Source organism: Eleutherodactylus coqui, chromosome 4, assembly GCF_035609145.1.
Source record: "Eleutherodactylus coqui strain aEleCoq1 chromosome 4, aEleCoq1.hap1, whole genome shotgun sequence".
Taxonomy (NCBI): domain Eukaryota; kingdom Metazoa; phylum Chordata; class Amphibia; order Anura; family Eleutherodactylidae; genus Eleutherodactylus; species Eleutherodactylus coqui.
The window spans coordinates 221,517,297-221,538,612 of record NC_089840.1 but is presented as its reverse complement, the minus strand read 5'-3'; the positions used below and the strand labels follow the sequence as shown (position 1 = coordinate 221,538,612).

At 45.6% G+C, this 21,316-nt stretch overlaps 1 protein-coding gene across 1 annotated transcript in view; it reads left to right on the top strand.

Annotated features, from left to right (window-relative positions):
- Positions 1-21,316, top strand: part of PCDH15 (protocadherin related 15) — a 1,187,477-nt gene that overhangs the window by 888,826 nt on the left and 277,335 nt on the right. The window contains exon 25 of the mRNA XM_066601652.1: positions 9,122-9,262. Coding sequence (XP_066457749.1) covers positions 9,122-9,262 — 141 coding nt within the window. The remainder of the gene's footprint in view (positions 1-9,121; positions 9,263-21,316) is intronic.

Here is a 21,316-nt window from a genome sequence, read left to right as displayed (position 1 = left end):
GAGGCTTTCAAAGGTATGATGGCGGTGGCGGCTCCGCGCTACTCGGTTCCCAGTCGCCACTACTTTTCCCAATGTGCCGTCCCAGCCCTGCACGACCACGTCTCCCGCAACATTGTACGCGCCCTCACCAACGCGGTTACTGCCAAGGTCCACTTAACAACGGGCCCCAGCTCGGTGGTGGTATCTGCGGCGGTGTATGCTTCCTCCACTAAACCACCCTCCTCCTCCTCCTACGCAACCTCTGTCTCGCAATCAAGATGTGTCAGCAGCAGCACGTCGCCAGCAGTCGGTGTCGTGCGGCGTGGCAGCACAGCGGTGGGCAAGCATCAGCAGGCCGTGCTGAAACTACTCAGCTTAGGAGAGAGGAGGCACACGGCCCACGAACTGCTGCAGGGTCTGACAGAGCAGACCGACCGCTGGCTTGCGCCGCTGAGCCTCCAACCGGGCATGGTCGTGTGTGACAACAGCCGTAACCTGGTGGCGGCTCTGCAGCTCGGCAGCCTCACGCACGTGCCATGCCTGGCCCACGTCTTTAATTTGGTGGTTTAGCACTTTCTGAAAAGCTACCCACGCTTGTCAGACCTGCTCGGAAAGGTGCGCCGGCTCTGCACACATTTCCGCAAGTCCCATACGGACGCTGCCACCCTGCGCACCCTGCAACATCGGTTTAATCTGCCAGTGCACCGACTGCTGTGCGACGTGCCCACACGGTGGAACTCTACGCTCCACATGTTGGCCAGGCTCTATGAGCAGCGTAGAGCTATAGTGGAATACCAACTCCAACATGGGCGGCGCAGTGGGAGTCAGCCTCCTCAATTCTTGACAGAAGAGTGGGCCTGGTTGGCAGACATCTGCCAGGTCCTTGGAAACTTTGAGGAGTCTACCCAGATGGTGAGCGGCGATGCTGCAATCATTAGCATCACCATTCCTCTGCTATGCCTCTTGAAAAGTTCCCTGCAAAGCATAAAGGCAGACGCTTTGCGCTCGGAAACAGAGGCGGGGGAAGACAGTATGTCGCTGGATAGTCAGAGCACCCTCCTGTCTATATCTCAGCGCGTTGAGGAGGAGGAGGAGGAGGTGGAGGAGGAGTGGGAAGAGACAGCTTGGCCCACTGCTGAAGGTACCCATGCTGCTTGCCTGTCATCCTTTCAGCGTGTATGGCCTGAGGAGGAGGATCCTGAAAGTGATCTTCCTAGTGAGGACAGCCATGTGTTGCGTACAGGTACACTGGCACACATGGCTGACTTCATGTTAGGATGCCTTTCTCGTGACCCTCGCGTTACACGCATTCTGGCCACTACGGATTACTGGGTGTACACACTGCTCGACCCACGGTATAAGGAGAACCTTTCCACTCTCATACCCGAAGAGGAAAGGGGTTCGAGAGTGATGCTATACCACAGGACCCTGGCGGACAAGCTGATGGTAAAATTCCCATCCGACAGCGCTAGTGGCAGAAGGCGCAGTTCCGAGGGCCAGGTAGCAGGGGAGGCGCGGAGATCAGGCAGCATGTACAGCACAGGCAGGGGAACACTCTCTAAGGCCTTTGACAGCTTTCTGGCTCCCCAACAAGACTGTGTCACCGCTCCCCAGTCAAGGCTGAGTCGGCGGAAGCACTGTAAAAGGATGGTGAGGGAGTACGTAGCCGATCGCACGACCGTCCTCCGTGACGCCTCTGCCCCCTACAACTACTGGGTGTCGAAGCTGGACACGTGGCCTGAACTTGCGCTCTATGCCCTGGAGGTGCTTGCTTGTCCTGCGGCTAGCGTCTTGTCAGAGAGGGTGTTTAGTGCGGCTGGGGGAATCATCACGGATAAGCGTACCCGCCTGTCAACCGACAGTGCCGACAGGCTTACTCATAAAGATGAACAAAGCCTGGATTTCCCCAGACTTTTCTTCTCCACCAGCGGACAGCAGCGATACCTAAACAATACGTAGGCTGCACCCGCGGATGGAAGCATTGTTCTCTATCACCATCAAAAACGGGGACCTTTTAGCTTCATAAATCTGTGTATTATATTCATCCTCCTCCTCCTGCTTCTCCTCCTGAAACCTCACTGTTAAGGCACTCTGCCCCCCGAGCGGCAGGTGGGGTGCCCTGAACTTCTCGCACCCCACTGTCCCTGCCTACTTGCCTCGGCCCTGGCTAACCCCAGGCGGACAACTGGGCGGCGGTCCCTGCTCTGGCTAGGGACCTGGCAACTACCTAGATGGAACTTACCTAAAGGGGACAGAGTGCCGACAGCAGAGGCAGGTGGAACAGACCAACAGAACTACAAAGCAGAGTAAGGCTGGAGATGGAGCTCACAGGCAAACTGGAAGGAAACTGAATAGCAACTAGTGCTGACTGAGACAGACTAGACCAGAGGCTAACAGAACAAACAAGACAAAGACTGGCAATGGATAATTAGAAGGAGCTGACCGGCAACTAGGGACTGGCTGAGGATAACTGCAGACAGACTGGCTAGATGCAAGTAGAACCAATAACTGGCAGTGAGCTCAATTCACTGCCAGTCTTTTAACCACAAGGCTCCGCCCAGGGGCAGAGAGTGAGAGGAGGCAACTCCACCCACTGCTGTATAAGAAGAGCGGAGGAGTGCGGGCGGCACCCTACGGGCGGACACGCCCACGCCGCCGCCCGCCGGCTGCCCCAAGCCGCTGGGAGAACCCCGACACAGAGCTCCAGGCCGCCGGAGCCAACGCCGTAGCGACGCGCGACGACCGCGGGACCCCGTGCCGCCCTGCATGGTAACACTCACGTAATCACGCCGAACGGGCAATTTTTCTTAGGCCGACAAGGCTCAGTCATATAATTTTTGTAAACAATTTTATACGTTTCAATGCTCATTAAAGCGTTGAAACTTGCACCTGAACCAATTTTTATTTTAACTGGGCTGCCTCCAGGCCTAGTTACAAATTAAGCCACATTAACCAAAGCGATTAATGGGTTTCACCTGCCCTCTTGGTTGGGCATGGGTAATTTTTCTGAGGTACATTAGTACTGTTGGTACACCAATTTTTTGGGGCCCTCGCCTACAGTGTAATCCAATTAATTTTTTGCCCACCTGCATTAAAGCTGACGTTACATCAGCTGTGCTGGGCACTGCAATGGGATATATTTATGTACCGCCGGTGGGTTCCAGGGAGCCACCCATGCTGTGGGTCCACAGTGAGTTGTAACTGCATGTGTGTACTTCTAAAGAACCCCAGTCTGACTGGGGCATGCAGTGTGGGCCGAAGCCCACCTGCGTTTAACATGACATTACCTCAGCTGTGATGGGCAATGCCAAAGGGACAACAGGTTTCGATAACGACTTATGGAACCGCCTGCGAGCCCTCCTTTTGCGGTTTCCAGAGGACCGGTACCCCTTCTGTCCCACCCTGTACGGCTCAGATACAGACAGACTCTTCCCACTATGCAACTGCATACGAGACCCCACTACTTCTAGCCTCTTTTGCACTTCCTTCCACCCCCCCTGCAGTACATCGGTGGCGACATCAGCAGCAGGACAGGCCGACGGGATGGGAAGGGAAGACAGACCTCGGGGACTGAGTGCGGTATCAACTGAGCAGAGAGGAAGGGGAGCAAGATGGCTATGGCAGGACGGTCCCCACTGGGTCAGCTCCCCAGTGGCCCAATCGAATTGGTGGTTGTGCAACGCCAGCCACGGCATCCCTATTACCATGTCTACCGACATTTTCTCCATCACCAGGAATGATAGATCTTCTGAGTGGCGACCCCCCACCGTGAGCTGTAACACTGGGGTCCTCCATCGTACCAAGCCCGAAGCAAGAGGGGTAGCATCAATGCTAGCAAAACGAATTGGCGTCTTCAGCGCCACAAATTCAGCCATCAGGGGCTCAACGAGACGCATGCTTATCAGGTTAGCGGCTGCTCCGGAATCAATAAACGCCTGCCCTGGGCGGGACAAGTTCCGGAATCTAACCTGGCAGGGTACCAGAAGTCTAGGACGTACCTGTAGTCCTAGGCGATCCTCCCTGCAATCGCCTAGGACTTGGAGTCTTTCTGCCAATTCAGACTGTGGACGCTGAGGCCTCAGGGGGCAGGTTATCACCCGATGTCCAGCTTTCCTGCAGTAGAGGCAGAGATGATGCAATAAACGAATCCGGCGTCGCTCCTTGGGGTCCAGCGGGTCCAGTTCCATAGGCTCGGGAACAGAGACTGGTACGGAAGAGGAGGGAACAGGACAAACGACCTCCCTGACTCTACTGGTCGGTCTATCTTGCTTCCCAGCCATGAGCCTCCTATCTGCCTTCACCGCTAGCTCCATAGCCACCTTTAAGGACCAGGGAACGGGATGGGAGATCAACAGTTCTTTAACCGCGTCCGAGAGGCCTTGCAGAAAAACGTCTTTCAGGGCGCTATCGTTCCATGCAGTATCACTCGCATGGCGTCTGAAATTGGAGCAATAATCCTCCACACAAAGCGACCCCTGATGCAGCGCCAGCAACCGCGAAACCGCCAACCCCACTCGGTCCAGTTCATCGAAGATACCCCCGAGTTCCTGAAAAAAGGAGTCCACCGACTGCAGGGAGGAGAAACCCTCGGGAATGGAAAAGGCCCAGGTCTGGGCAGAGCCCCGCAGCAGGGACATTATAAGCCCGACCCTCTGGGCCTCCGAGCCGGAAGAACGGGGGCGCATCCGAAAAAACAGGCGACACGCCTGTTGAAAAACGAAAAACTTGTTCCTCTCCCCAGAGAACACCTCGGGAAGAGGGCACTTGGGTTTGGGACTGGTTGAGACGTCCCGCCCCTGCGACAATGCCCACTGCTCCTGGGCCACCATGCGAGCTGATAAATCCCGGATCACAGGCACCAGGTCTTGCAGCTGGTTTGCGAGGGCGCTGATCGCTGCCATGGAAAAAAAAAACAGTATTTAAGGGCCAGTTACTATGTTACGGCACTCTGCCCCCCGAGCGCCAGGTGGGGTGCCCTGAACTTCCCGCTACCCACTGTCCCTGCCTACTTGCCTCGGCCCTGGCTAACCCCAGGCAGACAACTGGGCGGCGGTCCCTGCTCTGGCTAGGGACCTGGCGACTACCTAGATGGAACTTACCTAAAGGGGGACAGAGTGCCGACAGCAGAGGCAGGTGGAACAGACCAACAGAACTACAAAGCAGAGTAAGGCTGGAGATGGAGCTCACAGGCAAACTGGAAGGAAACTGAATAGCAACTAGTGCTGACTGAGACAGACTAGACCAGAGGCTAACAGAACAAACAAGACAAAGACTGGCAATGGATAATTAGAAGGAGCTGACCGGCAACTAGGGACTGGCTGAGGATAACTGCAGACAGACTGGCTAGATGCAAGTAGAACCAATAACTGGCAGTGAGCTCAATTCACTGCCAGTCTTTTAACCACAAGGCTCCGCCCAGGGGCAGAGAGTGGGAGGAGGCAACTCCACCCACTGCTGTATAAGAAGAGCGGAGGAGTGCGGGCGGCACCCTACGGGCGGACACACCCACGCCGCCGCCCACCGGCTGCCCCAAGCCGCTGGGAGAACCCCGACACAGAGCTCCAGGCCGCCGGAGCCGACGCCGTAGCGACGCGCGACGACCGCGGGACCCCGTGCCGCCCTGCATGGTAACACTCACGTAATCACGCCGAACGGGCAATTTTTCTTAGGCCGACAAGGCTCAGTCATATAATTTTTGTAAACAATTTTTATACGTTTCAATGCTCATTAAAGCGTTGAAACTTGCACCTGAACCAATTTTTATTTTAACTGGGCTGCCTCCAGGCCTAGTTACAAATTAAGCCACATTAACCAAAGCGATTAATGGGTTTCACCTGCCCTCTTGGTTGGGCATGGGCAATTTTTCTGAGGTACATTAGTACTGTTGGTACACCAATTTTTTGGGGTCCTCGCCTACAGTGTAATCCAATTAATTTTTTGCCCACCTGCATTAAAGCTGACATTACATCAGCTGTGCTGGGCACTGCAATGGGATACATTTATGTACCGCCGGTGGGTTCCAGGGAGCCACCCATGCTGTGGGTCCACAGTGAGTTGTAACTGCATGTGTCTACTTCTAAAGAACCCCAGTCTGACTGGGGCATGCAGTGTGGGCCGAAGCCCACCTGCATTTAACATGACATTACCTCAGCTGTGATGGGCAATGCAATGGGATATATTTATGTACCGCCGGTGGCTTCCTGGCACCCACCCATGCTGTCGGTCCACACGGAGTTGTAACTGCATGTGTCTACTTCTAAAGAACCCCAGTCTGACTGGGGAATGCAGTGTGGGCCGAAGCCCACCTGCATTTAACAAGACATTACCTCAGCTGTGATGGGCAATGAAATGGGATATATTTATGTACCGCCGGTGGCTTCCTGGCACCCACCCATGCTGTGGGTCCACAGGGAGTTGTAACTGCATGTGTCTACTTCTAAAGTACCCCAGTCTGACTGGGGCATGCAGTGTGGGCCGAAGCCCACCTGCATTTAACATGACATTACCTCAGCTGTGATGGGCAGTGCAATGGGATATATTTATGTACCGCCGGTGGCTTCCTGGCACCCACCCATGCTGTCGGTCCACACGGAGTTGTAACTGCATGTGTCCACTTCTAAAGAACCCCAGTCTGACTGGGGCATGCAGTGTGGGCCGAAGCCCACCTGCATTTAACATGACATTACCTCAGTTGTGATGGGCAATGCAATGGGATACATTTATGTACCGCCGGTGGGTTCCAGGGAGCCACCCATGCTGTGGGTGCACACGGAATTCCCATTGCGGAGTTGTACCTGCCTATGACTATTTATAAAAAACCACGGTCTGACTAGTGCATGCAGACACCTTGACAGAATGAATAGTGTGTGGCACATAGGTTCCCCATTGCTATGCCCGCGTGTGCAGCTCCTGATGGAGGTGGCACAGGATTGGATTTCTCATTGCTTCTGTACAGCATTGTGGGCTATCGCCCCGCCCCTTTTAAAGAGGGTCCCTGCCTAGCCGTGCCAACCCACTGCAGTGTGTGCCTGCGGTTTCTCCTCATGGCAGACGCACTTATAAATAGACATGAGGGTGGTGTGGCATGAGGGCAGCTGAAGGCTGCGCAGGGACACTTTGGTGTGTGCTGTGGACACTGGGTCGTGCGCGCGCGGGGGGGGGGGGGTTGGGCAGCATGTAACCCAGGAGAAGTGTCATGCAGGCAGTGATTGTGCTTTGTTGGAGGTAGTGTGGTGCTTAGCTAAGGTATGCATTGCTAATGAGGGCTTTTCAGAAGTAAAAATTGTTGGGAGGGGGGGGGCACTCTTGCCGCTATTGTGCCTTAATAGTGGGACCTGGGAACTTGAGATGCAGCCCAACATGTATCCCCTCGCCTGCCCTATCCGTTGCTGTGTCGTTCCCATCACTTTCTTGAATTGCCCAGATTTTCACAAATGGAAACCTTAGCGAGCATCGGCGATATACAAAAATGCTCGGGTCGCCCATTGACTTCAATGGGGTTCGTTATTCGAAACGAACCCTCGAGCATCGCAAAAATTTCGTCCCGAGTAATGAGCACCCGAGCATTTTGGTGCTCGCTCATCTCTAGAAACAATGCAACAAAAATAATATTTTCTATAACATAGGAAAGAAATATTTTCTATGGCCAATAACGTGTTTTTCTTAAACTCATTACTTATATACCATTTGCTGCTTTAAAATACTAATACTGATAGAGTTTCTGAAAACCAACTATATCAATAATGGATATCTATAGAGGTGTTATGGTTTCTTAGTCCTCATGACTATTTCACAATAAATTTGTTATCCCATCAGGACAATCCCTACCCATATGCCCTATTGGCATACCGAGGCTTTCCATGTTTGTACCCCCCCATGAACTAAACCGAATGGTCAGTATCAAACAGTAGTTCTCGCTCTAATTGTTCATGCACTAGATACACTACTATTCATCTGAATGACTCCACTGAGGTAGAAATGATCAAGTGACAGCATCTTTCTCTGGAAAAATCAGCTATTTACCAGCGGCTCCAATATTAAAGTCAGTTTCTGTGATGAGACAACCTCTTTAACAGAGAAGTAAATAGATTTAGGTCATGTCATAAAATAATAAAAGTATTGTAACAATCTAAACTTCAAGAATGCACGTTCCATATTCAAATTACTGAAAAGACTGGGATGTAAAGTTCTATCTACAAAAAAAAGTCTCTGACTCTCATAGAGTCAGAATCAGTGGATGTAGGTCCATTGGGCCACAGACTGGTTTGGCTTTTTGGCCAAATTCTGAGTTGACACACAAAGTACCTTGGTCTTTACCCTTTTACCCCACAACTTAGATATGGGTGTCACTCTGAGGTCCCTAGGCTATTACTCAGGAAGTCCCAGTACTGTGGCAACTGACACTACTTAAAGCTTAGACGCAATACTTGATGGTGGGAGCAGGAGCATAGTCAGATAGTCTAGGTCAGGGCAGGTGGCACATTTAAGCATGAGGAACAAAGCCAGGTCAGATCACAGAGAACAGGTTAAGTATGGTATTCCAGGCAAGAGGTCAGGACAGGCATTAGACAAAAGCATGGTCGATAGTACAAGTTGGTATCAGGAACAAAGACAGGAATATAGTCAAGGAAAGCCAATATCAGGAAGCCAGGGAATCAGAACAACTTGAAAATAACTTGAGAAGACTAGATGGCCCTCAATACTCAGGCACCTCTCGGAAAGGAAGAAGACGGATATAGCCAGGGGCAGAAACTGATAGGCAAAAGAAGACTTTGATTGAGCTGCACTAGCCTTTAATAAAGTGGTCGGGTGTAAGAACGTGCCCTGCGAGTTGCAGATAACGAGTGAGCAGACACTAGAAAAGGACATCTGCTGTAGGAAGAGGCAGATCTGAGCCCCAGCCACAAATTGTAACGAGTACTTGTACTTAAATTTGTAATTGTTAAACCATATAGATTGAAAACTACTACATTACAAATTATATATATATATATATATATATATATATATATATATATATATATATATTCTAGTTTAGATTATTTATCAGGTAAATAAACAATCGGTTACTGAATTTAATCCATCTAGCATTTTCTATATTTACTTTTGAAATAATCTTCTTAAACCTTTTCCCTCAATGCAGGTATATTTGCCATTGATAACATCACAGGGGTTATCTCTGTCATAAAGTCACTGGACTATGAAAATACTACAAGCTATGAACTCAGAATTCAAGCCGATTCTATGCAAGTGGCTAGATTTAATCTACGAGCAGCTTCTAAAAGTAAGTTACAGTTCATTTACTGTGAAAGTGATGTTTCTCTTCATAAATTTCAGAACATTTTTTAAGAAACCGACACTTCTGTTTCACTGAGGACAGTATGCCCTGACTTGTATGTGATTATATGCCTCTTTTTTAAACTTTTGGACAGATATATTTTTAAAGTAGAAGAAAAGACTGAATATATGTCCCTGTTGTTGCAGATATAAAGTTTCAGTCTACTTATTGTAGCCTATGAATATGTCCTCTCTTATTTATTTATCTGCATCTGCTCACCTGTCATATAAAATATAGCCAAGCAGAGAGCAATTATCTCCGAGGCCTCTATTTCCATATGCTCCTGACACGTACATATATCAACAACTTTATCAAAATTTATCAATTAGGAAAGGTGTAGTTAGAAATAGATTTGCATTTTGCAGATAATAACTATAGGGAAAATACTGTGTCGACTGTGGAAAGGAGAATGTAGGAGGCCCATCATAAACTCAAGGAAACTGTCTACTATCTTTGAAGGGATCAGCTTACAAAGCATTTATCACCTATTCACAGGATAGGCAATAAGTGTATGGTTGCTATGAGTTTGACTGCTGTGACCCATAGGGATAACGGGAATGGGGTACTCTGAGTCTCCCTAGTGCAGGAGCAGTATGTATGCATGATCACCATTTCATTTACTTCTGTAGGAATAACATAGATAACTACGTGTTGCACTCGGATCTCTGCAGGCCTTGAAAGACGCGGTAGTCATCCATATGCACCATGGCTCCATTCACAAGATGGACTTCAGTCTGCACTAGTGATCTCTAGGGGTCCCGGTGATTGGACCTCCAGTGATGATACATTTATCACCTACCCTGTGGTAATATGCTAAATCAGAGAGGCTTACCTTAGAGTTACTTTTCAGGGGATACCAAAACAAAAAACAAAAAAGTTTCTCTACGCTTGATTAAACAGGCACTGCAAGGTAACAAACGAAAATAGCAAATAGATCTTTTTTTATTTATAAAACAAACAAGACAATAAAGATTCCATAGGTGCAATGTGTTTAGACACTCTATAGAGTCTTTATCAAGCATAACAAACCACTACCATAACCACATTAATATAACATTAGTAACACTTAAATTGGTAGTCTCAGGTTGAAGTGGTTACGTCTCCTTCTGGGTTCAAAGGACTCAGTGGTAGGGACGGCACGCAAAGAACGCAGAGAAACTTTTTTGTTTTGGCATACTTGTTATTATGCCACTTTATGTGAAGTTAGCATACATTTCTCAAGTGGCTCTCCTGGATGGACAAGATGCAGATGGGCTTCAGAGGTTCACTACTTATTGAGAAGCAGACCAGGACTATAGGGTGCTAGTGGAATGTTCCCCAAGTGGAACCCCCACTGGGTAAGTCCTTTTATTCTTTTGTTCTTTCCAATTCTATCATCCTTTAACCAAGCTTTTTTTATTCTATATTGCAGAGCGCTGTCCACATTATCTTTTGTACATTACACGGGATGACTGTTGGGAACATAAGTGCCCGACAGTTGTCCCAACAACCATCGCTCCCATGAATTTCATAGGGGAGTGTTAGTAGTTCAGTGAGTGGAGCCAGAGCACACTGGAGATCTTTTCCGACTCTCTGGCTTCATTGACTTTGAGCAGGTGATCTTTCCGACATGAACAACTTCCTGTTTACACTGAGCAAGAACTTGCTCGTTAGTCACGTTGTTTCAGTCAAGTGAAATGAAGCAACTAGCAAATACTGAGCGATATGTTGCTTACCGCTCTGTTGGCTCTTGTGTTTACTCAGGACAACTATCGCTTAAAATTACTCATTTGAGTAATTTTTCAGCCAATAGATGTCCCATGTACAGGCACCCGTAGATAGTTGTTCAACAGTAGGTACAACACTATCAAACCGCCTGTAGCAGTTATGGCTGGGGAATGCTGCAGGTGTCAGATTCCTGTTGACAATTGGTATCCAGCAAAGCTGAAGGAAAGATGCAACGAGGTTGGAAACAAATTCCCGATGAAGATAGCAAGGGCAACCAGGTGGGCGTAGACTCTGCTTAGACGCTTAGTGCATGAGAACCAAATTGTATTATAGCTCAAAGTTTCATTCAGGAATGGCAAATTCAGCCAGATTATAGGGTAGTCAATATTGGATATAAAATAAAACTATAGAATCTTCCATGTATCTTTGTTAACTAGGCTGGCTGCATGACTTTACAACTGCGGCCCTGCTGACCCTTGCTGCCTGAATTTTCTTCATACACACCTATGTTCAACCAGGTTCTTCTTAGATTCAGCTTCCATTCTGTCAATTAGGCAGACTTCTTTGCTCCCTATCAATAGGTGATGTTAATGGGCAGAGGAAACCTGACCGCACCCATTGACATAGACATATAGCAGGTCTTCTTTAAACTATTCTAAACTTTTTTCACAAAAAGTTTCAGGATGTCCCCCTGGTAATGAGATTGGGAACATACTGATTAATTTATATGGATTTCAGGGGAATTTACCTATTCTAGGTAAATTTCACATTATTCACTATGCTTGATGCAACTCTTTGCTAGCCAAGGAGGATATATAATTTCTTAGTCTAGTTGTTGCACGTTCAATGTGGTAAGTATGATATATTATTAAAACAATGCTTGCTCTTAATTCAATGAATTTTAGATAGGAAGGCATGTAAAATATTAATAAATTCATTTTAATATTTGTACGCTTAGATCAAATATTTAATCATGCAATTTGAAATAATCAAAATGGTTTGTGAATGGATGCATTAAATGTCATCATTAGGGTGATTTCACACTTGTGACACTTTTTAATGCAGGTTTTTGAGCCAAAGCCAAAAGTGGATGCAGCAGGAAGGCGAAATAGAAGTCCTTCCTTTATATTTCCCTTATCTTTTGTGCCTACTTCTGGCTACAGCTCAAAAAACTGCCACACAAACCTTTTTGTGAAAACACCTTTCAGATTAACATATTCGTATACAGTACACCCGTAATACAGATCATTAAGGCCTCATGTCCACGGGCAAAAGAAGAATTAAAATCCGCAGCGGATTTTAACTCTTCTCCTGCACCCCATAGGGATGCATTGACCACCCGCGGGTAGATAAATACCCGCGGATGGTCAATAAAAGAAAATTTCGAAAAAATGGAGCATGAAAAAAAACGTGACATGCTCCATTTTCGTGCGGGTCTCCCGCGGGGACGGCTCCCGCAGGCTTCTATTGAAGCCTATGGAAGCCGTCCAGATCCACTGGAGACCTAAAATAAGAATAACTTACCCGCAGCGGACCGGGCACCTCTTCTCTTCCTCACGGCCGGATCTTCTTGCTTTGGCCCGGCAGATGTGCCCGGCGCATGCACGTGGCATGCCGCCGACGTGCCGAGTACATCCGCCGGCCGAAGAAAGAAGATCCGGCCGTGAAGAAGAGAAGAGGTGCCCGGTCCGCTGCGGGTAAGTTAATTCTTATTAATTCTTCTTTTCAGTGCTCATATCCGCGGGGCAGGAGGGACCCGCTACGGATTCTCCATGGAGAATCCGTAGCGGGCCTGATTTTTCCCGTGCACATGAGGCCTAATACAGATATGTTACAGATGAAGGGCAAATACTGATTGCATTTGTATTTCATACTGATGAAATACAAATCCAATACAGGTGCATCTATATTATGATTATGTTCTATAGAATATATTGGACATAATTTCCAACATCACCCATTAACATAGACAAAAGTAGAGCACACTGTGTATTTTAACCCTTTAAAGACACCCTTTTTAATTTTCATTTTTTCCTCCTCACTTTCAAAAAGTCATCTGTTTTATTCATCCATGGACGTAGATGTCTGAGGGCTTGTTTTTTTGAGGGACAAGTTGAAATTTTCCAATAGTTCTTATGTACCATGTAATGTCCTGAAAAATATTTCAGCGCAGCTCTCAGCTGAATGACAGCTGAGCTGAGCCAATCAGTGGCAGCACTCACTCACCCATTCATGAATTCATGAATGGGTGTGAGTGAGAGCTGCCTCTGATTGGTCAGGCTGTGACCAATCAGAGGCAGCTCATTCAGCAGGCGGGGATTTTAAATCCCCGGCTGCTGAATACTACAGAGAGCAGTTCGGGAGAACTGCCAGCTGGCCGCAGCTGAACTCCGTCTGCTGGGACCAGGTGAGTATATATTTTATTTATTTTTTTTACACATTTCTGGATGAATTGCAGGGAAGGGCTTATATATTTAAGCCCTTCCCGAAAATTCATTGTGCGATCGCCGGCAGCCCATTGCTTTCAATGGAGCCGGCTGTATTGCCGGCTCCATTGAATTCAACGGGGTAACTTCGTTCTCCTCTGCCACAGCTGTTACAGCTGTGGCAGAGGAGAATGATCGTTATGCTGACAGTGCGGGGGGGGGGGTGTCTCACTCTTGCCACTATTGTGGCTTAATAGTGAGACCTCGGAGCCCGAAATGCAGCCCTGCATGTTGCTCTTCGCCTGCCCTATCCATTTCTGTGCTTTTTACATGACTTTGGTGATTGGCTAAGATTTTCACAAATGAAAACCTTAGCGGAGCATCAGTCATATACAAAAATGCTCCAGTCGCCCATTGACTTCAATGGGGTTCGTTACTCGAAACGAACTCTCAAGCATCACTGAAAGTTCGACTCGAGTAACGAGCACTTGAGCATTTTGGTGCTCGCTCATCTCTAGTGCCTACCCACTAGCGATATATTTTCTTGCGATGCGAGAGCAAGGGAAAAAACATGATTATGAAGCCAATGATTTTTAATGGTTTCATACTCACTTGTGACTTTTACTCTAAAAGCCTCGCAGCGCAGAGAAAAAATCTGCAATCTCGCTCAGTGTTTTCAATGGGGCCGGCGGCAGCAGTGCCAGCCCCATTGAAAACATAGGGAGTACATCGCAGACTTCTGCCACAGCTATGACAGCTATTGCAGAGGATTTCTTCATCCCTGCAGGGATAAAGGAATCCTCTGCCACAGCCATTACTTTCAATGGGGTTGGCACTGCTGAAAGCAGGGGGTTGCAGGCAACCCCCGCATTGATGCTTTTTGGAGAAGGGCTTGAAATATAAGCCCTTGCCTGAAATCATCCCTAGCTGTAAAAAAAAGTTAAAAAAAACATATACTCACCTAAAAGAGCTACCCGGCTCTTCTGACCGGCCCCGGCCGTCATCTTCTGTCTTCTGGAGGCCAGGGATTGAAAAATTCTCACCCCCAGAATGCGCTGGTCTCATTGGCTGAGCGCTTCGCCCCCTGGTGATGCCATTGCAGGTCCTACAACATATATAAAACACAGAGCCTGACTGACAGAAGAACAACACAGTTAGGGCTCATGAAAAGCGGAGGACAAAAATAACAAAATGAGGATACCACTAAGCCATTATTATCTCAGACACAACTTAGTGATCCTGATAGAAGACACCAACCTACCACCACCACAGAGATCTGGCGGGCTGAAGGACCTGCGGCGACATCATTGCTGTGGGAGGAGCCATTGTGCAGTTTGGTAAAAGAGATCTGATGGGCTGAAGAACCTGTGGTGATGTCACTGCTGTGGGAGGAGCCATTGTGCAGTTTGGAAGAAAGCACTGTATACTGGATAAGCTGACAGCAGCCACCAAGACCTGTGATTACGTCACATATGATCACCTGTGTGTGTGGAGTCAGGAATCACATGACCAGGGGCTGATCACTGTATCCAGGAGTCTGGTTATGTGTGGAAATCAGAAGGGATATGGATATAGCATAGTTGTGTGATGTGTGTGAATCAGGATTTAGCAGAGCTGTATGTGTCATGTACTGCATTTGTTATGTGTGGTGCCAGGATGGATGTAGTAGAGCTGTGTGTTTGATATGTGGGGATTATAATGGATGTGAAATGTAGCAGAGTTGTGTGTGTGAATCAGGATGTAGCAGAGTTGTGTGTCTAATGTGCTACATCCAGTCAGGATGAATGTAGTAGAGCTGTGTGTGTAATGTATAGGGTCAGCATGGATGTAGTAGAGGTGTGTATGTGTAATGTATGGGGTCAGAATGGATGTAGTAGAGCTGTGTGTGCAATGTGCTGTGTATCTAATGTGTAGGAATCAGGATAGATGTAGTAGAGTTGTATGTGTAATGTGCTGTGTGTGTCATTTGTGGAGTCAGGATGGATGTAGTATGAGCTGTGTGTGTGTAATTTTTGGGGTCAGCATGGATGTAGTAGAGCTGTGTGTGTAATGTGTGGGGTCAGCATGCATGTAGTAGAGCTGTGTGTGTAATGTGCGGGAATCAGGATAGATGTAGTAGAGCTGTGTGTGTGATGTGTGGGAATCATAAAGGATATACCTTGTAGCACAACTGTGTGGTGCATTGTGCCACCAGAAACACTGGTACTATAATTTCCTAATAATTACTAGTCTTACATATGAGCTACTTCAGACCAGCTTCTGTTTCTGCAAGCAGAGTTGTGTCATCCATGTGATGAAGATTGTTCATGGTTCTGCCTCCTATTTTCATCCTGGTTTCGAATTTCTCTAGGTCCATTTTCCGCATGATCATTTCTGCATATAGGTAAACAAGAAGGCTGCGAGGATGCAGCCCTGTCAGACGCCTTTGCCCATCCTAAACCAGTCTATGTCCCCATACTGTATTCTCACAGTGGCTTCTTGACTGGTATAAAGTGATTTTATCAGCTTGACTAGATGCATCGATATGCACAGCACTTGTAGGGCATGCTATAGCTTGTCATGGTCAATGCAGTCAAAGGCCTTGATGTAGTCGATGAAGCACATGTAGATATTCTTTTTATATTCTCAAGCTTTTTTCATGGTGCATCGCAGGTGTGCAATATGGTCATGGGTGCCACGTCCTCGCCAAAATCCTGCCTGTGCATCATGGAGTGCCACTTCGGCTACTGATTTCAGTCTTTACTGAATGCTTTTGATAAGGATCTTGCTTGCATGCGGAATGAAGGCTATTGTTTAGTAGTTGGAGCAATTCTGGGCTTGCCTTTCTTTGGCAGAGGGATGAAGACAGATCTTTTCCAGTCCTGTGGCCATTCCGTGGATACCCAAGCTGCCTAGCAAAGCATCATGATAGTTTTCACTGCTACTTACAGCAATAGCTCTGCCGGTATGTTATCTATACCTGGCACTTTATTTTTGTCTAGTTGTTTCATTGCCATGATGACTTATGACTCCAAAATGGGAGGCTCCAAGTTCACAGGTTCCACCTCATGCCATGGCCCCAGTACATGGTTGCAGGCATATAGTTCTTCTGAGTATTCCCTCCACCTATCCTTGACACTCTATTGGTCATTCAGTTCCTTTTCATTTTTGCCTTTGATTGTTCCACTGAGTGCCATGGATGGTTTTTGGGCCATCTTGACCTGTGTGAATAGGCCTCGGATATGGCCTTTCATTACTTCTGCTTCAAGTTGCTTGCAATGCTCACTCCAGTCTATTTCCTTGTCTTTCCTTGCCGTTTGCTGAAAATCGGCATTTAGTTGCCGAACTTCATTTTTGTTACCGGCCGCCTTTGCTACTCTTCTTTTATCAGCTATTCCGAGGGTTTGCTCGGACAACCATCAGCCTTGTATTTCCTGTTTCTTATAGGTGAGATGCTTACTGGCTGTTTCAATAACTGTTGACTGTATATCGTTCCATAGTTCCTCTGGATGCTTTTCTGATGTGTCAAGCAGTTTGAATCTGTTTGCTACCTCAATTGTGTGTGATTGGGGGATTTTAGAGGTGTTGAATTTTCTCAATGGAGCAACTTTGTTAACGCTACAGAATTTAATCTTGATCTTAGCTGCAAGAAATTCATGATCAGTGCCGCAGTTAATACCAGGAAAGATTTTTATTGCAATGACTGAACTTTGACAATGATAATTACACAGGATGTAAACAATCTGATTTCGATGAAAGCCATTGGGAGATGTCCATGTGTACAGTCGGCGTTTGCGTTGCATAAACCATGTGTTTCTTATCCTGATCTGATTTTCTTGGCAGAACTATACCAGGCGATCACTTCATTTCTTTCACCTAGCCCAAATCTTCCTGTGATGGTTGCTTTTGGCTCGATGCTGAATTTAAAATTGAAATTGCCCATAATGTAAATGATGTCCTACTTTGACACTTCATTTGCAGTTTTCTGAACACTGATATAAAAACCTTCAATGGTTTCCTCATCAGTATCTGTTGTTCGGGCATAGACCTGTAATATTGAGATGTTCACTGGCTTACCACGTATCCAGATGGCTATGATACGGTCATTTATTGTTCTAAAACTTTCTACTGCCTTTGAGTTCTGCTTGTATGTAATAAAGGCTACTCCATTACTTTTGATTTCCTCATGTCCTGCATAGTGCAATGTGAAGTCATGAGACTGAAAATATCCATTACCCTTCCAGTGCAATTCTTGAATCCCAAAAATATCAATGTCAAGTCTTGTCATTTCGCGTTTCACAATGTCCATCTTCCCTAAACTCATGCCACCCACATTTCATGTTGTTAGCATGTAAACTTTCTTTTTATCATGAGGCGTATCCTGGGGGCTTTTCCCCAGTTGCATCATGTGGAAAACCATGACTACTTGTCAGCTTACTTGTTAGACCTTGCTCTTCCTCAGTCTCATTTATAGAATCCTTTGGACTACCATCAGATAACATAAATGAATCATTTGAAAGCTCTTTCATATAGGGCTTTCAAGGCGAAGATTCTACACCGCAAGTCACCAGGTCTTTCCCAAACTCTCCCCAATGAAGTGGGCTTGGGACTGGCATATAGGGATGACTTCTACATTGCTGGGATATATATATATATATATATATATATATATATATATATATATATATACACATGTGTGTAGGATACAAAACCATCTTGTAAATGGAACAATGGAACAGGAAAGCATAATAGACACACATAATAAGAACACAAAAGTGTTATCGATTGTTACTAGAGATGAGCGAACGTACTCGTTTCGAGTAATTACTCGATCGAGCACCGCGATTTTTGAGTACTTTCGTACTCGGGTGAAAAGATTCGGGGGGCGCCGGGGGGTGGGGGGAGGCGTGGCGAAGTGGGGGGTAACAGGGGGAGCCCTCTCTCTCTCCCTCTCCCCCCCACTCCCCGCTGCAACCCCCCACTCACCCACGGCGCCCCCCGAATCTTTTTGCCCGAGTACGGAAGTACTCGAAAATCGTGGCGCTTGGGCGAAAAAGGGGCGTGGCCGAGTAGGTTCTCTCATCTCTAATAGTTACCTATTGTATTCATTGCTAGTGTTTTAAAGAATGAAATAAGGAGTGTGATGGACAACGTTTGACTCTTGCACTAATTTTTGTCAAATCTCTTTGATTGTATATATCATATAATGCTATAAATGGTCATAATTTTTAAGAGGTGAAAGCATGGCAGATCTTCCCATTGCACAATGTTTTGAAATAGTCTTCTTCCAAACTAATTTGGTTACCACTGAAAGAAAACTGGATCCCACAGGTAATATAAAAATTTTATTTGAATTATGCCAAAGAGAGTTATCAAATAATTTCCCTATTTCTGAAACCATATTGGAAAATAAATCACATTCAACTTTAATTTATGTAAATCAAATAAGTGATGTGGCAACTGGAAAGTTTCACTGATTAAGGCTATGATTATGTATATTATGAAAATTCTGCTTACCCCATTTCAATTAACTCAAGTTAATGGGCAAAAATAATTGAGTAGTAAGCTAGTATTCCATTTTAATTTGCTTGCTTCGGCTAGCACGTATAAAGAACAATTTGCTATGCAAAGGGTATTTTTTACTTTATTGCAGCTGCTGTAACTTTTCTCCATGCACTTCTATCTTGGTATGAATATTTACTGGGTTATGTTCAAGTAATGTAAAATATTCTAATGCATGTATAGGTTTTTAGTAAATGACGAAGTAAAAATCATTACTATTAATGTTTATACAGAGCTAGTACATCCCAAAGCAATTGATGGATTGTGCCTGGACTTTCAACAACATATTGGCTTGTTAAACAGTCCAACTACTGGGCTCTAGTATTCTAATACAACATATTGTCAATAGGAGATAGATAAGGATGTGTTTTGCAGTGTATGAACCCTCCAGATGTTGGCTATTAACCAGGCATGAACATAAAAGGATGGCTATCTTTGTTCCAGTTTATCCAACGAGAAGTATGTAGTAAATGTTTGCTGTATAACTCTTAAATTAATGATTTAGGGTTGGAGTCATGATTCACATTTTATAGAGATTATCAAAGGCAATGAATAAAACAATTATTGAAATATTTGATAGATGCAGTGTTTAAACAGTCCTGTCCCTGGACAAGCTGTAACTTAACATGGACTCTGTAAAACTTCTCCCCAAGATTCCATTGCTCCCTAGTAGTGTTGAGTGAACGGAACCAGTAGAATGTTGTCTGACCCAAGCTTTTAACAAAGTTTTACCCAAAATGGGGTTCTACTGCTTTAGTTTTATCAATACTTGCCCTGAGTATTACACAGTTTACGAGCCATTAAAGCCCTGTAAAACATTCTCAGATAATTACACAGGGCCTCTAAGGCTCTTAGACAGTTTTAGAAGTTTTGGTTAATTTCTGATTGGTTCAAACTAACTCAGACCAAACAGAATTTTTTTGCAAAACTTCAGCGAATCGGTTAAACCAAACTTTTCAAAAGTTCACTTATCACTACTAACAATGTTAAATGTTTCAGGTGAAACAACTTTCCATGGACTTCAGAGCAGGGTGCTCAAATATCTGAATCAAACTTTTCAAATGTTTTCTCATCACTACTCCTAAGGATGACACAAGATAAATCCTAGTCATTCAACCCTATTAAAACTGTTCTGAAGAACCGTACTAAATTTTATTCATTTTACTAACTTACGTACAGCACACATATTCTGCACCACTGTACACAGATTATCATCATTCACATTGGACCCTGTCCCCATGGAGGGCTCACACCCTATTCACCTTTTAGTATGTTTTCGATCATCAGAGGAAACTGGACTACCTGGAGGAAATCCACGAAAGCACAGGGAGAACATACATATAAGCTCCATGCATACTTTGCCCTTGATTGGTTTTAAACCCAGGATCCCAGTGTGTGTGAGAATGTATATATCTTACTTTTCTTATTTACGACCTAAAGAATGGTCGTGCCAAATTTCGAATTGTACAACATCGGGAAGTTAGAAAATTAGATTAGGTACATTACATAGAGGGTCACTTACCTTTGCACTTAGAATTGAATAATCAAATTGTGACCCCTTTACTTTTCCTACTTAGGACCTAAAGAATGGTCGTGTCAAATTTCAAGTTGGCTCAACAACAGGAAGTTAGGGAATTAGATTAGGTATATTACTTAGGGAGTCACTTACTTTTGCACCTAGCATTGAATAATCAAGTTGCACAACCCCAGGAAGTTAGAGAATTAGTAGTGAGTCAGTCAGTCAGTGAATGAGTGAGGGCTTTCGCCTATATATATATATATATATATATATATATATATATATATATATATATAAAATTAGGGGTACTACATGGTGTGTATCTTTTATTGGATTCCAGAGTCAACTACATTACTCTGTGTCGTTAAAAAAATAATCATAGTAATTAGCTCACCTATTATTGTATTCAGTGCAAAGATCCGGGTATGCCAAAAGGGTTCACATACTTTTTCTTGCAACAGTATGACTAGAAAGTAGATGCAAATATCACAAATCATAGCAAGGAGCCGTTATACAAATGAGCAATAGGAAAAAAAGGAATCTTGTATTAAATGAAGGGACTATGTGACAGGTGCCATCTTCAAGTACAGTATAGACAAGCGTTAACTTGAAACATAATGTACCTGTCAGTGTGCCTTATTATTCCACGTTCTATCTCTGGACAGCCTCGAGCTCTGATTGAAGCATTGCCTATGGACTGCACAGGGGATGAGAGTTGACAGATCATGTTTCCAGGGAGGACTTTGTTACCTAACCTCCTCTATGTTTCTTCTATGATTAGGCTAAATGATTAAAGACCCCCAAAGG